At 51.3% G+C, this 15990-nt stretch overlaps 1 protein-coding gene across 1 annotated transcript in view; it reads left to right on the top strand.

Moving 5' to 3' along the window:
• The first annotated feature begins 11873 nt into the window (after positions 1-11873).
• st3gal2 (ST3 beta-galactoside alpha-2,3-sialyltransferase 2) overlaps positions 11874-15990 on the top strand; it is a 13032-nt gene continuing 8915 nt past the window's right edge. Inside the window, exons 1-2 of the mRNA XM_062547747.1 lie at positions 11874-12343; positions 14845-15038. Of these exons, the coding sequence (XP_062403731.1) occupies positions 11963-12343; positions 14845-15038 (575 nt within the window). The 5' untranslated portion in view covers positions 11874-11962. The remainder of the gene's footprint in view (positions 12344-14844; positions 15039-15990) is intronic.

The raw sequence follows: 15990 nt of genomic DNA, 5'->3' as shown, positions 1-15990 counted from the left end.
TTCAACAATGACAGTTGGTCACAAAAAAACTGTTTGCAGTTCTCAATATGTTCACAATTTAGTCATCAAGTATGTTGATGTTTCTCAGGATACAGTGAACACAGTCATTTGGTGTTCAAAAATGAGACTTGAAACGTTATTTGAATTCATAGCATCTGATTATCTAGTAGTTCATGTAGGCCAAATAATCTATTTTGGAGTTGTTTGCTCCTTAGGGAGATTGAGAGACGTAGCCAGTTTTGCTTCATCGAACCATGCGTGTCGATCCTCTTTTCTAACTAGGCTAACTCGCTACCAAGGGAATGCCAAGTGCCAGGGAAAGTGTAGATTTTGTTTTAACTAGGTTAACTTGCTTTGCTGGCCTTAAAGAGGTTGGTTCCTAAGCACCCATAGAAAGCTGTTAAATAGGTTATTCTGTTCGATTAAACAAATGAAATGGCTAAACCCACAGCTGTGTGTATGTCGGCGGGGGGGGGCATACATATGTCAGTGTTGGCTTTACATGACTGACATATTCAGATTGTTTCATGTAGTTACCACCACATTTGCTATTTTTGGCCACCTGGATAATCAAGGGTTGAGTGAAATTGAGATTAATCTATGGATTTAGGTCTGTCATTGGTTCATGTCAACGAGTGTTTGACACATTTTGCAACCTGCTCCATCCATAACCTGGCTCCTGATCTTTGACAGATGGGAGAGTCTCTCCTGCCAGGGACAGTCATTGCATCAGCTAACAGAAAATTTGATGGCTTTTTACAATCAGCTTTTGATCTCATCACTAATAGGAACATCCCAGTTGAGGGACTTGGATATTACATGGGACTGGTGGTGATGTCATGCTGTCTATTGTTTGATCTTTCCACTGTGTTAGTCACTTTATAAACATTCCGCAAAGTGTTGAGATGGTTTGAGCTACATTTAATAAACAATGAATAAGAATGTTATTGTAACACAGATACAATACACTAGTTTGTGTGGCATAACTGCAGTATATAAATGTAATAATGCTATATCGAAATGAGGATCAGTGTTGTTGTGGAGCAGGACAGTGTGTTATGTGGAGGGTAAGGGTTAAACCGTGGGGCCAGGGCCATCCCACAGAGCTTGCTGTGACGGCGGTCCAGTGGCCTGTTGCCCCTGGTTTCCTCTGGATCGATGGGCCCTGCAGCAGGCCTTGGCTCTCAGTCAACGCAGCCTGTGTGTGAGCCCAGAGCGCAGGGAGCAGCAGAGGGAGAGGAAGAGAAGGGTGGACAGAGAGATAGTGGGAAAAGGTGGGGGGGGGGGGGGGGGGGGGGGGGAGGGAGGAAGAGTGAGGATGAGAGAGAAATAGAAAGGGAGGCAAAACATTTCAGAGAAGGAAGAGTAGAACAGAGAAAACAACTTGAGAAAGAAAAAAAGTTTCTGGAGAGGAGGGTGGGGAGAAAGAGAGCAAGAAAGATACCAGCATAAATTGACAGAGTGAGAGAGTGTGTGTGTGTCCAGAACAAAAAAATGGAATTGGAGAGAGAAGACAGCCCCAGGGGAGACTGCCAAAGAGGTGCTATTTTGTCTAAATGATAAATTAAGCAGACATGACATTTCAAAAAGATTGAATTTAGTGGGTCGGGATGGTGTGAAATGCTCAAATTGAAAATGATAGAAAATCGACCAGCCTATTAGTCCGACTGAAGAGCAAAACCATGGAAAGTGTTCTTCAGGCCTCCATCAAAACAGCCTTGGGCTCCATTAGGGCATTGTGGCTTTGCAGCTTTAAATACCCTGCCTGGAAGATCAGAGAGATTTTGTGGTAATATGCCGTTGGCCTCTGATTTTTTGTGCCGGTGTTCTTGTTGTGTTGAGTCTAGCTTCCAGTCTGCTGTAGTATTATCAGTGCCTTGTAATTAGTTCAGTTTACAGCTGTTGGGTTCAAGGTCTAAAGTATTTAAAGTATTTAAAGTGTTCAAAGTACAGTATCTCTTAGTCTGTAAAGGTATGTGTCTCATGTCTGTGTGGCCTGTGGGACAGCTTCAAAAGAGGAAATGTTGCAGTGTGAGACATGTTGCAGTGCGAGACATGTTTTTGTTGTATTTGTGACTTTGATGCATGTGTATATTAAACACTTTAGGCTGTTCAAATGATAGAAGTAACAGTATCTTAATATGAATGTGGATGAATATAGAGCAGGGTATGAGTTTGTATTCGTCTTCCATCATTCCTGATAAATTGGGCACTGCAGTTGATGTATCAGCAGGTTTGTCTGTAAGGGGAACCTCAAAGTGAGAGAGGGAGAGAGAGAGAGAGAGAGAGAGGGTGAAAGAGAGAGTGGATGTGATGAAGACCAGTAGAGTAGAGATGGGTCATATCTGAGGGTCTCCCCCTGGTATTCCAGGCCTGCAGCACTCAGTGGCTTTCGCTGATTCACTGCCCTCATCACCCTGGGCTCCCGGCTTCAAAGCCTTCACCCAGAACACTGAGCACTAGTGAGACCCCCTCACTGGAGAGACGCAGAGGGTGAGAGAGAGAACGAGATAACCTGGTATTGTTTTCCCCGACATCACTGAGAGAGATGAAAACCTCTCTGTTGTTCTCGGCACTTGTTCTCTGTGCTGCACTCTAAAGACCAGCTAAACATAGATATTCTTCTGTCTACTGGCAGAGGAGAGTTCAGGCGCACTCTCACACACACACACACACACACACACACACACACGCGCACACACACACACACACAGACACACACACACACACAGACACACACACACGTACACACACACACACACACGTACACACACACACACACACACACACACACACACACAGAGCCACGCTGTCTGTCTGTCTGTCTCTCACAGCGCAGACCAACAGCCATTCCCGCATTGCCACTGCGGGACTCCCAGGTCACCTGGCACCCCCCCACATCACCCCCCCCCCCCCTCCGTGGAGCGCCACAGCAGAGGACGACTGAGTGGTGCCGGGAGAGGACGTGATTCAGCACGACACAGCAGAAAGAAAAAAAACACACATGCCAGGGCCGCTCGCTGGGTGCACCAACCCCCGCACGTCAGCGCTCGCGCGCTCTCCTCAACAATGTGAAGTCTGTCTGAGCCATAATTAGTGTGAAATACAGAGGAGCAGATGGCTTCTAAGTAAAAGAGTTTGCTTTTTTAACAGTGTGATTTGCCCATTAGCCAGAGTTGGGAGGGAAATGAGTGGACGGTATTTAAAGACGAGCACAGCCTCCAGCTGAGATGATGCCGCGTGGACGAGGACCCCTGCAGCAATAAGAGGACCCTGAGACCCTCCCCATCCTGAGTGGAGACAGAATTGACACAGTTCAACGCACACACACGCACACACAAAACTCAGACACACACGACTGCTCGTCTCGTCTCTCTCTCTCTCTCTTGTGATTGCCGAGGGTTGAAACTAAGGATGGCAGATTTCTTATGCTCGTCAGGCAGTCTGAACATCCACATAGTTACTTATGATTGAAGTACGTGTTATGAAAATGATTTTTTTTTGGTTCACAATCCCGGAAGATTGCGCCTCCGCGAGGCGTTCTCAAGGGAATTACTTGTGATCTGTCGCCCACGCGCATCCTTTAAAAGGCATCAATGCGTGCAGATTTAGAGGGTTTTAATCCATTAAACATGAAATTAGATTAGGCCTTTGGTCTAAGCCATTGAAAATGACTATTTTATGATGAGATTAATCCCCAGAGGCTCGAAAACACTGTTTCCCAGCGTCTGCGGTGTTAACTCTTAAATCCACTGGCGGGACGGACACTAGCTAGCCGCCACTAGAGATGCCCGCGTGGCTTCGTCATCAGACTGACATGGGCAGCACTGACCACTGTTCCGTTTGTACGGTGGATGAACTGTGCGGCGTTAACTCTTGAATCCACCGGGGGGGCCGACCCTGACCGTCCGCCGCTAGGAAGGATTGTGTCACTCGGTGATGGGAGCGACATGGACAGCACCACCAGGCGTCCGCTTGGGCAGTGGCAGACGGACCGCGCGGCGTCTGGAGGGTCAGTGGCCGGCCACTTGCCTCTAGCCTGTCAGGACATTCTGTTCACCGCTGTGAATGCAGTGGCTCTGTGCGTCTAGTGCAGCATTGTTCAGCATTGGCACACGATGCCCTCTCTTCAAGGTGGCCGCAGGTGTCACTGTGTGTGTGTGTGTGTGTGTGTATGTGTATTGTGTAGGTGACACAGTGTGTGTGTGTGTGAGAGAGAGAGAGAGATTGAAAGAAAAGAAGAGATAGAGGTGTGTGTGTGTAAGAGATAGAGTGTGTCTGTAAGAGAGACAGAGATTGTGTGTGTGTGAGAAAGACAGAGATTGTGTGTGTGTGTAAGAGAGACAGAGATTGTTGCGAGTGTGTTTATGTGTGTGCGAATATGAAAGTGAGAGGTATAGAGAGCGTACGTACGCGTGTCTGAAGGTTGTATGAGGACGATGATGAGTGGTGGTGGGAGGTCAAACGCAGACAGATGTCTGAACAGCTGCAGGGGGACTGGCACCAGAGCCAAGCCAGTCTCACGCACTCGTGTCTCTGTGCAGCCAGCCACAGCTGTTTGTGTGTTTGTGTGCTTCTGTTTGTACGCCTGTTGTTAAGTTTGTTGACCGAGGCCAAATCAATCTCATCTACCAGTGTTTGCGCCCCCACAAATCCCCCCCACCCCCACCGTCTTTTTTATTTGAAGTTCCCCTGCATTATGTCTCAAGCCAAATCAATTTTGTCAGCTGGAGACTGCCTGCCTGTTGGTACGTGTGTGTGTGTGTGTGTGTGCGTGTGTGTGTGTGTGTGTGTGTCTGTGTGTGTGTGTGTGTCTGTGTGTGTGTGTGTCTGTGTGTGTTTGTGTCTGTGTGTGTGTGTGTGTTGTAATGTCTTTGTAAGCTGTTTGATACCAGCCTGGATGTCTGTCCATGACTGAATGGAGCGGTGGCATGAAATGAATGATTCAGTGGATGAGGGCCCCAGAAAAATCACCTCCCAGTGGGCAGGGAGAGAGAGAGAGAGACGGCACGGTGGCCGTGAATCACACTGGTGCTCTGGCTGGGGGACAGGCACTGTGTGTGTGTGTGTGTGTGTGTGTGCGCGTGAGCAGTCAGAAGAGACACAAGCTGAACCGTCAGTGTGAGTGTCTGTGTCCATCTGTGTGTGTGTGTGTGTGTGTGTGTGTGTGTGTGTATGTGTGTGTGTGTGTGTGTGTGTGTGTTAGGGTTGGGCTGATGGGCGATGTCATCGTCCACAGTGATGATTGACCAGCATCAGATGGTCAGCAGCCATCGTGATGTGACACCCCGACAAGCCAGACACACACGAATTCTGTAGATCCTACTTTAACATACACACGAATTCCATAGACCCTATTTTAACACGGGCTAAAAACACTCACTGATTCCATAGACCTACTTTAACTAATGCTATAAATAAATATGTTTCTGTATACATGAAATTCAGCCCAGAACTGATGCATGCCCCGGTTATAGGTCACAGGTTATATAGTCAGAAGACTTCTGTCTTTTACCGTCTTTACAAGACTTGTATTTCGTGCAATTGGCAAAAGCCCCAGAAAGCAGCGGCAATCAGGATTTATTATTTGTAGAAGTTATTTGCTGTATCCTGCTTCCAGTAGCCTGCAGTGCCGCAGTCCCTTACTTTGTCACTTTCTGGTAATAATGTGGTATGAGATGCCTTGCGTATAAGATTACTGAAGATTTTAGATGAGTTGCTGCGATAGTAGTCTTAAGTAGCTTTTTTGCAAGGCCCCAGCGAAAGAGACTGTTGTCTGTCCATCTTTTACACGGATATCACTGGATACAACTTCAGTAGCCTAACTGTCCACTTTCATCAGGCCGGACAGTATATGTATAATAAGCTGTGTAGCTGCAGGCTATGTCATTTTATGTAGAAAATATTATAAATATATTTCTGTGCAGACTTTTGGTGATTAGTGTTGACTATACCCCCTCCCCCAACACACACACACACACACACAAACACACATCGCCCAACCCTAGTGTGTATTTGAATGTTGTGCATGGCGTGTATGGGTGTGTGTGTTGTGTGTGTGTAGGTATAAATGTGTGAGTGTTGTGTGTGTGTCATTGTCTGTGTGTGTGCGTGTGTGCTGGGGGATTGTGTGTGTGTGTAAGTGTGGTTGGTTGGGCACGCGTGTGAGCTGGGGGATTGTGTGTGTGTGTGTGTGTGTGTGTTAAAACGTTGGTGGTCGATGTGTTTGTCACCTGTCTGAGTGATGCTGAGTGGAAAAATCACACACCGGCTTGGCAGACGCTCTGTGCCGCTGCCTGAGGTGAGACTCCAGCGCGGCGTTTTCTCAGCGCGAGGTCCAGCACTGTGACTGCTGATAACGGAGAAAAAAGCATCCGTCACGTCTGGTGTGCTCCCCATGCACCCCACCCCACCCCACCCTCATGTCTCCCCAACACATCCATCTCCGTTTCATTCGTATTCTCATCTGCACTCTTTCCTCCTTATCATCTAATTCTCCCCTTCTTCTCCCCCCCTCTCTTTCTCTCTCACACTCTCTTTCCCTTCCTCTCAATCACGCTCTCTTTCCTTCACTCTCTGTCTCCATCTCTCTTGCTCTATCTCCATCTCTCTCAATCTCTCTCTTTCCTTCACTCTCCTTATCCATCTCCTTCTCTCTCAATCTCTCTCTCTCTCTCTTTCTCCCTCCCTCTCCCGGCCTCTCTCCCTCACTCTAAGCTCACTGCTCAAGGACATAGCGAGGCAGGAGCTTTAAGGAACTAATGCAGTGCTTGCGGGAGAAAATGTAATCTAGAATTCATTTTTCTAATTGGGAACAAAGGAGGGCATTATCAGAGCTTTAGCTGGTCGCCCACGCATGCAATCAAAGCCCGGGGCGCCTCCCGCCAATCGGAACGACGAGACACTGCAAAGCACAGCGCTGCGCTACCCTGCGCTACGCTACGCGACTCTGCCACCCCAGAGCCAAGCCTCCCACCTGCCCATCATCTAATCGTGTGCTGGAGTGGCACACCGCAGCCTGCACAAGCCACCTGTTTGGCTCAGAGGCGCCCACCCGTGGCATTCACTGCCTTGTCTCGGCGCCATTGAGTTACTCTGGACTGCCAGAGTTAATTTCTGGCTACTGTGAATGGTTCTGTGTGTGTTTTTACCGCCCTGGGTTGTTTTCCTTCGACAGCAACATGACTTGTTGGTTCTGCTTCTCACAGCTATCCATGTGTGTGGTGTGTCCTTGAGTAGTGTTTTATATGACCACTGGTCTGGTGGAATGTATGGTGCAAAGATATCTTTCAGGTAGCCATGGTAACTTACGATCATTTCTCTACTGAGCTGAAAGATTTCATCAAATGGCACAAGAAGTTAAAGAGATGTATCGTAAGATGGGCATTGTCATCTCATCAAATACTGTGAAACCAGCAGACACCTGCTGACATTAAGTTATCTTATCAGCAAAATTCATGCCCAGGATTGCTGAACAACCAGCCATACTGGAACCCTCTTTCATAACACCAGCAGATACTGTGTGTTATGAAAGAGGGTTCCAGTATGGCTGGTTGTTCAGCAATCCTGGGCATGAATTTTGCTGATAAGATAACTTAATGTCAGCAGGTGTCTGCTGGTTTCACAGTATTTGATGAGATGACAATGCCCATCTTACGATACATCTCTTTACCTTCTTGTGCCATTTGACAATGCTGTTTCCCAGTAACCAAAAGCTTCAAAAGCCTTAAGTAATCTGAAAATATTTGTTCCTCAGAGGGCACTCTCATTCACTTGTAGCCCAGTTCAGCAAGACACTGTGTGTGTGTGTGTGTGTGTGTGTGTGTGTGTGTGTGTGTGCTTGCTTTGTGTGTGTGTGTGTGTGTGTGTGTGTGTGTGTGTGTGGTGCAGCAAACCATCACCCAGGGGCATCCTGCCTGAGAACTTGAGGTCCGTCTGTGTAATGAGGTCACCCTGCCGGCCGCCCCGTCAGACCCAGATTGCGGCTCCTGTCATCATTTCCCTGTCACTGCCCTGCGCTGGTGTATCTTAGCCTAGTCTCCCTTAGCCTAGCCTCCCTTAGCCTGGCCCCCCTTAGCCTAGCCTCCCTTAGCCTGGCCTCCCTTAGCCTAGTGTCCCTTAGCCTGGCCTCCCTTAGCCTAGCCTCCCTTAGCCTGGCCTCCCTTAGCCTAGCCTCCCTTAGCCTGGCCTCCCTTAGCCTAGTCTCCCTTAACCTGGCCTCCCTTAGCCTGGCCTCCCTTAGCCTAGTGTCCCTTAGCCTGGCCTCCCTTAGCCTAGTCTCCCTTAGCCTGGCCTCCCTTAGCCTAGTGTCCCTTAGCCTAGCCTCCCTTAACCTGGCCCCCCTTAGCTTAACCTCCCTTAGCCTAGCCTCCCTTAGCCTGGCCCCCCTTAGCATTGCCTCCCTTAGCCTAGCCTCCCTTAGCCTGGCCTCCCTTAGCCTAGTGTCCCTTAGCCTGTCCCCCCTTAGCCTGTCCCCCCTTAGCCTAGCCTCCCTTAGCCTGGCCCCTCTTAGCCTAGCCTCCCTTAGCCTGGCCCCCCTTAGCTTAACCTCCCTTAGTGTAGCGTAGCCTAGCAGCTGCAGGGGGCCCCTGGCTGGCGGGGAGACGGGAGGGCCAGAAGGAGCAAGGCCTGCTGGGCACGTGGCAACACCTCCGCAGGAAATAAATGGGCATCGGGCCAACAGCCAGAGAGATGGGGAGCTTTAACCAACTGAAAGGACACAGAGAAGGAAGCAGAGGAGGATGTAGAGAGAGAGGGAGAGGGAGAGAGTAGGGAAGAGAGAGGGTGACAGAAGAGAGAGGGGGTTTTAGGAAGAAAGGGAGGGAGATAATAGGGGAGGTGAAAGGAGAGAGAGAAAGATGAGGAGTTTTAACCAATTGAAAGGACACAGAGAAGAAGGCAGAGAAGGGTGTGAAGAGAGAGAGAGAGAGACAGGGTCGGGAAGAGAGAGGGTGACAGAAGAGAGTGGGGGCGTTAGGAAGAAAGGAAGGGAAAGAATAGGGGAGGTGAAAGAAGAGAGAGAAATGGATAGATAGGGAGCAGGTGACTCATTCATGTGGAGGTTCCCTCCATCACCTGGTCTGCATGTTACATCAAGCAGAGGTAATGATCCTGGGGGCTAATGTAATTCAGCCACGGTCTAGCGGCCAAAAGGGAAACCACCATCAAAGAGCTGCCTGGCACGGCCGTTTGATTTGGAATTTCAAGCCCTGAATCTAAACCCTTCTCATCCTTATCTCCTCCCTCCTACCCATCTCTCTCTCTCTCTCTCTCTCTCTCTCTCTGTTCTCTTATCCTTTCGTTTCTATGCGTTGGCCTGTCCTTTCATCTGGGCTTTGCGATTGTGTGTTCACAGGTGCGTGAGGAGGACCGGTGCCTTTCTAGACCGCTGCTGGAGAATGATGCTTCTGCAACACGCAGCGGGAGAGATCTCTCGAGGCACGCATTTCACCGGGACATCTTCCCCCTCCGTCTAACCCAAACACACACACACACACACAAACACACACGCACGCACACACACACACACACACACACACACACAAACACACAGACACTGCTAGTGGTCACCCATGCACGTCAGGACAGATTGATGGGCGCGTCGTCTGGACGGCAGGTACCACGAGAGGATTTTGATCAGGCAGGGCACCAGCTGGCAGTCCCGACGGAGCCAATCCAGCGGAGTGAGAGCCTGTGTTGGGCACTGGGCAGCGGGCCCACAGCGGGTAGCGTCCTGGCAGAGAAAGACCACGAGTAGGCACACTGGTGGGCACATAGATTAGGGATTAGGAGATTAGAGATGCCAACGGGTCATATCTGAACACCCCTACCACCCCCCCCACCCCCCACCCCCAACACACACACACACACACACACCCATCGGAATCTGCACACACACACACACACACACACACACACATTCTGACACCCATCAGAATCTGCACATACACACACACACAGACAGACAGACAGACAGACACCATCAGAATCTGAACACACACACACACGCCTGTCACAATCTGTGCAAACACGCATGCACACACACACACACACACACACCCGGGCATCCAGCTCATTTGTTATCCAGTTGTTGCCTCCTATTTTTGTCATTCCATCCCTCCTTAAGCTGTTTCAAACTTGTCAAATCTTCTTTTCCAAGACCCTCTGCTTTAATCCCTCTCCTCAGTAGTCTTTAAGTTTTTGATTGTTTGGATTTGTGCTCCTTTTTCTTTTAATTTTTTTTTTTTGGACTGCTTATCTGCCATCTTTCATCATCTTTCTTTCATCGGGTTATTTGTTCAGTATATTTGTTTATTTTTAATTTCCCATGGCTTCAAAAGGATGTGAGAAGAGGGCACACGTCTACCCATTGGCTGATCCCTGGTGCCCATCTGGCGCGGGATGCCTGCGGAGCCACGCCCCCTAAGACACGAGCCGACCCGGGGGGGCAGGGCATCTGGAGGGCACTTTTAATGCCCCCTGCAGCAGCCGCACGGAGCACAGCGTAGCGCCAGCTCGGTGCCCGCTGAGCGGACCAGCGCTTGGCATCCGGTCAGGTGCATCTGAGTGAGCAGAGCGCAGAGGAGAGGAGACAACCAGTGGCAACAGCAAAGACAACGCCAGTAAGCCTCCTGAGCCAACAGCCACAACAGGACTGAAAACAAGGGCCCAACAATCTGCGGAGAGAAACAGAGAGAGAGAGAGAGAGAGAGAGAGAGAGAGAGAGAGAGAGAGAGAGGGAGAGAGAGAGAGTATCTACAGAAGTGAAGAACTAAAGAAAGAGACAGTGTAGTAAAAAAAGAAAGAAAGAGTGGGCGTGTGAGTGTGTGTGGGGGGGGGGAAGCTGAGAAAGAGGATTGTTGAAAAGCATTTCTTTTTTTCGAGTTGCAGAGAGCAGCCTCTCTCTGCGATGTGTCTCTGGTCCAAGCCTGCGGGGAAACTCCTCCCTCGGCCCGGTCTAATTACGAGAGTGTGAAGAGTGTGTGAAGAGTTCCAGCGCTGCTGGACTGGACCGTGCCGGACCCAAAACCTCAGCCAGCCGGACGCGGACAATCAGGACCCGCTGAGTGCCCTCTCTGCCACAAGGCAAGAGAACCGGGGCGAGGAACAAAAGAGGTGGTGCTGGTTGGTGTCTGGGTGGAGGAGGAGGGGGTGAGGGGTGGGAGAGGAACAATGCGCTGTGGCGAGAGAGGAAGTGAGAGGGACTGGTGTTGAGACAGCACGGGACGGCACACTGAGCCGCTGGCCAGACACCGACAGACAAGAGGGGGACGGACGGACGGCGAGACCGGGAGCTGGACGTCCAGCACTGAGGCTCCTGGTTCCTGGCGAGCGAGTGCCGCTCTGCGCTGCGCTGCGCTGCTGCCGCGAGACTGTCCAGCTCTCTGGACTTGGCGGGCGACGGAGCTCTCCGTGGCTTGGCAGCGGGGCGAGGAGAAAAACCTCGGCGGCAGATTTCGCGTGTCACATTTCCCCGAGCCGTCTCTCCGCGACGGCGGCGGCCTGGCGTGACTCGCTGAGGAGAGGGAGGACGTAGAGGGAGACCGCTGCTGGACCTGCTGCAGTCTGTCTTCCTCTCGTGTGTGTGTGTGTGTGTGTGTGTGTGTGTGTTGTCTCTGGCCACGAACACTCCTCATTTCTCCGTGGACGGGTGTGCGTGCGTGTGTGTGTGTGTTGTTTCTGGCCTCGGACGCCCCGTTCTCCTGTCTCCGTGGACCGGTGCGCGTGCGTGTGTGTGTGTGAGTCCGCCTGCAGGCTGAGTGTGCCCAGGGACAGGGTGGGGACGGTGGCAGGGGCCGGCGCATGGCAGTGGGGGGGCCGCGTGTGGCCAGGGGGGGAGGCCAGGGGCTGGGGCTGGGGCTGGGGCTGGAGGGCCTGGGTGCGGACGGCGCCGAGACCCGGCGACCTGCGCCCGCTGCTGGGGAGTGCGGGCGCTAACGGTGGCGGGGAGCGGAGCGGGCGCATGGTGGCGGCGTCGGGCGGCGGCGGCGGCAGCGGCCTCCGGTGCTCGCTGCGCGTCTGGGTGCTGCTGGCCACCCTGGGCCTCCTCTTCCTCACCTCGCTGCTCTTCTCGCTCTCGCTGCGCGGCGGCGCCTCCGCGCTGCCCTACCTGGACGCCCCGGGCTGGGAGGAGGCCCGGCGGGTCAAGCTGGTGCCCAACTACGTGGGCGCGCACCGGCCCGGCCCGCCGGACAGCGCCCAGCAGAAGACCTGCGCCTGCCCGCGCTGCGTGGCCGACCCCGGCGTGTCCGACTGGTTCGACGAGAACTACGACCCCGACATCTCGCCCGTGTGGACGCGGGACAACGTCCAGCTGCCCTCGGACGTCTACTACTGGTGGGTGGTAAGTGGTCCAGCCCGCGGGGGCTGTCTTGTCTTCTCAGTGCTTTATTGTAGAGAGTAGTGCAGAGCTCTATGGTGTGTCTCACTGCATTGTAAATGTTTTATAGGAGTAGTCTTTCCAATTGTGTAGAGTTTTATGCAGCGGTATGCTATGTGTTGGAGGAGTTTACAGCGTTGTGCATCAGTGCTTTTTGCACAGACAATCTGATCAGTGTCCTGTCTTCAAACTGCTGTGTTGGAGAGTAGTAGCCAAGGTTTTATAATTCAGCTGCATTGTAAAGGTTTAATGCTGTCTATCTTAGCGCCCCCCTCTCCCCCCTCCCGCTCGGTTCTCTTCGCAGGGTTAGTGGGTTTTTCAGGAAGTGCTGAGTTTGCTGGTTCCCAGTGAGGTTGGGGAGGGGGAGGGAGAATGGCGGAGGGGGGGCGGAGGGGGTTGGGGGGTAGACCAGAGGCTGGGTCATTTCTGAAGAGGACATGAGTAATGTCTGAACATGAAAAAGCATCATCCCGCAGCTCACATAGCTCCTCGTTATAGGCAAGAAAACACAGCTGCCTCTGGTCAGCAGTCACTGTGGAAAACATGAGCAAGACACATGACATCATTAGAGGTAGTCAGGTTTGAGCGCGGACTTCCGCTTCGTCGCCAGAATTGGGTCTTTTTGTTGGGCTGCGTTGTGTTCTTTTTTTTTTTTACGTAATGCTCCTGGCCGTTACGTCTGTCCTTGGGTTACCCCTCGGCGCTGAAACGGAGACGATCGGCCGATGCTCAAAACTGCAAACTCAGACGCTCCTCGCGGGCAGACCACTGCCAAGAGAGTAAATAATGCATAGAGAATGTGTGAGGGGGGGGGGGGGTTAAAGATCCAACACAAGGCACGGGGGAGAGAGGGGGAAAGGGAGAACATTGAGATGTCAAAACAGAGGTTAGGGCTCATATCAGTCCCGACAAACTCTTGAGAGCGGCTCGCCATCTCTGCAGCGTCCTCTTCGCTGGCCAGCGGGCCCCGGCGCTCTCCCGAGGGGACCTCTTACATCAGCTTTCCCTGTGTGTTCCCCCTGCTGCTCAGAGCCGTGTGTGTGTGTGTGTGTGTGTGTGTGTGCTACTGGTGCTGGTGTCGTCGTCAGCGAGTAGCGCACAAGGAAGCAGGAGCGAGAGAGCGAGAGAGAGCGAGAGAGAGAGAGAGAGAGAGAGCGGGGCCCCGGTGCCAACGCAACATCTGCCAAGAATTAGTGGCCCCTGCAGAGAGATGGTGGGCACAGCCAGAAACTGGCATCTGAGAAAGAGCGAGGGAGAGAGGGAGGGAGAGGAAGGGAGGAAGGGAGGAAGGGAAGAGGTAGAAGAGAATGAGAACAGGGGGGAAATAGGGAGAGGGAGTGGGAATGGAGGACAGAGAGATGGAGCAGGAGAGTGGGAGAGAGGGAGGTAGAGAGGGAGAGAGAGAGGGAGAGAGAGATAGTGAAGGGAGAAAAGGGGAGAGCGAGGAAAAGAGAGATGGAGAGGGGGATACAGGGAAAAAGAGAAGAAGAGAGAGAAATAGAGAAGAGGAGACAGATAAAGTAATATAGGAAGGGAGAGAGAAATAGAGGGGTGACAGAAAAGGAAAGAGAGGAAGAGAGAGACACAGAGGGGGTGACACAGGAAAGGAAAGGGAGGAAGAGAGGGGGTGACACAGAAAAGGAAAGAGAGGAAGGGAGAGGCGGGGGCAGGGGAGGGATGCGGTGGGGAGATGAAAGGAAGGGATTGCCAGTGGGAGCTGGAGTGGAATTGTAATGCAGACTCTGGCTTGTTTTATTGTGTGTGTGTGTGTGCGTGTGTGTGTGTGTGTGTGTTTATGTGTGTGTGTGTGTGTGTGTGGGTGGGTTATGACACTGGTGTCATGTGTGTTTGCTTGTCTGTTTGTTTGTTTGTGTGTGTTGAGTGCAGGTGTTTTGTTACTGTGAAATATGACAGAAACTCTCTGCTACCATCTCTCTCTCTCTCTCTCTCTCCTGCACTCTGCCACCTCCTCTCTTAATCTTTTGTTCTCCTCCCTCCTTCTTTTCTGCCATCTCTCAATGTCTTTATTTCTTCCTGCATATTTGTCTTATCTCCCTCTCCTTTCTTCTCCCATGGTCTCTCTCCCCTCTTTCTATCTCTGTTCCTCTACCTCTTTTCCTCTGTTGAGTGAGGGTGGGGTGGATGGACAAGTAGTTTATATGAAGTAATCTTTCTTTTTGTTTGTTTTTGCTCAGGATGTTTATATGAAGTCTAATATACAGTAATGTCTGCCCAGGATGTTTGTCATTTCTCATTTGTTGCAATGGGACGGTGATGTCCTGGGTTGAAGACAGATTCAATAAATGGGTGTTTAACCTCTTCTTCCTCTGTCTCTCTCTCTCTCCACGATTTCTCATCCTTTCTTTCTCTCCCTATCTTCTCTTTCTCCCTCTCTTATTATCTCTCTATCTCTCTCCTCCTCCCTCCCTCTCTCTCTCTCTCTCTCTCTCTCTCTCTCTTCTCAGATGCTGCAGCCTCAGTTTAAGCCCCACAGCATTCAGCAGGTGTTGCTGCGGCTCTTCCAGGTGATCCCGGGCCGTTCCCCCTACGGCTCCTGGGACCCGAGCCGCTGCCTCCGCTGCGCCGTGGTGGGGAATTCTGGGAACCTGCGCGGAGCGGGCTACGGGCCGCTCATCGACAAGCACAACTACATCATGAGGTACACAGACCAGACGCAAGGGGCAAGGGGCCGAGAGGGAACGCAGGGGAAAGTAAACACGCTCCGATTAAAGGTGCACTCGGCGTAATCAGCGCAGTGTGTGTATTAATGGGTTTGAATTGAGCACCGCGGTCTTTAGAGATGAACAAAGGAGAGAGAGAGAGAAGGAGACGTGCGCTCAAGCGGAGGAAAGCAAATGGTTCCGTCAGGGCTCTGTGATGTGGACGGATATGTTTGGGTTTTTTTTCCTTTAATCTGATTGATTGCTCTCCGTGGAACTTGTTCCCCCACGCTTTTGATGTGCAAAGACCCGAGTGAAAAGCAGAGAACAGAGAGAGAGAGAGAGGTGTGAATGTGATGAGAGAGCTAAGGCTCAGTCTGGCTCTGGAGAGAGAGAGAGAGAGAGAAGCAGCTCTGATATCCTCCCCAAGAGACATGCTGGGGTGTTAAAGACTTCCTGCTCGGGTGGAAAAATCGAAAGCAGGGCACAGGGGCATGAAAGATGACAAAAGAACGAGGGAGAGAAAGGGCGGAGTGGAGGTGTGTCTGCAGCAGTGCTGCCATCGATCAGTCTCCCTCTCCCTCTCTCTTTCTCTCTCTCTCACCACCCCCTCTCTTTCTTTCTCCTCTCCCTCCATCGTCCTCTCTCCCTCCATCCACCCTCTCTCTTTCTCTTTCCATCTCCCTCTGTCTCTCTCTCTCTCTATCTCCATCAACATTTCTCTCTTTGACAGTTACATTTTGAACATAGGAAACTTAAAAGTCAAAAAGTCTACTTTCCATCTCCCACTCTCTTTTTCTCTCTACGTCCTTTTGCTCCTGTCTTGTCTTTAAAAATATGATAATATTATTTCTTAAATTCCAACTCTTTTCCACGTGCTCTTGGCACTATGGCACTGATGTGAATGAGAGGTTTCCCCCTCAGTGTGTTTTCCGGAGGCTTTTAATTAAG

The sequence above is a fragment of the Sardina pilchardus genome, chromosome 10, assembly GCF_963854185.1.
Source record: "Sardina pilchardus chromosome 10, fSarPil1.1, whole genome shotgun sequence".
Lineage (NCBI taxonomy): Eukaryota > Metazoa > Chordata > Actinopteri > Clupeiformes > Clupeidae > Sardina > Sardina pilchardus.
Note: the sequence above shows the minus strand (reverse complement) of the source record. Positions and strands in the feature narration are given on the sequence as shown.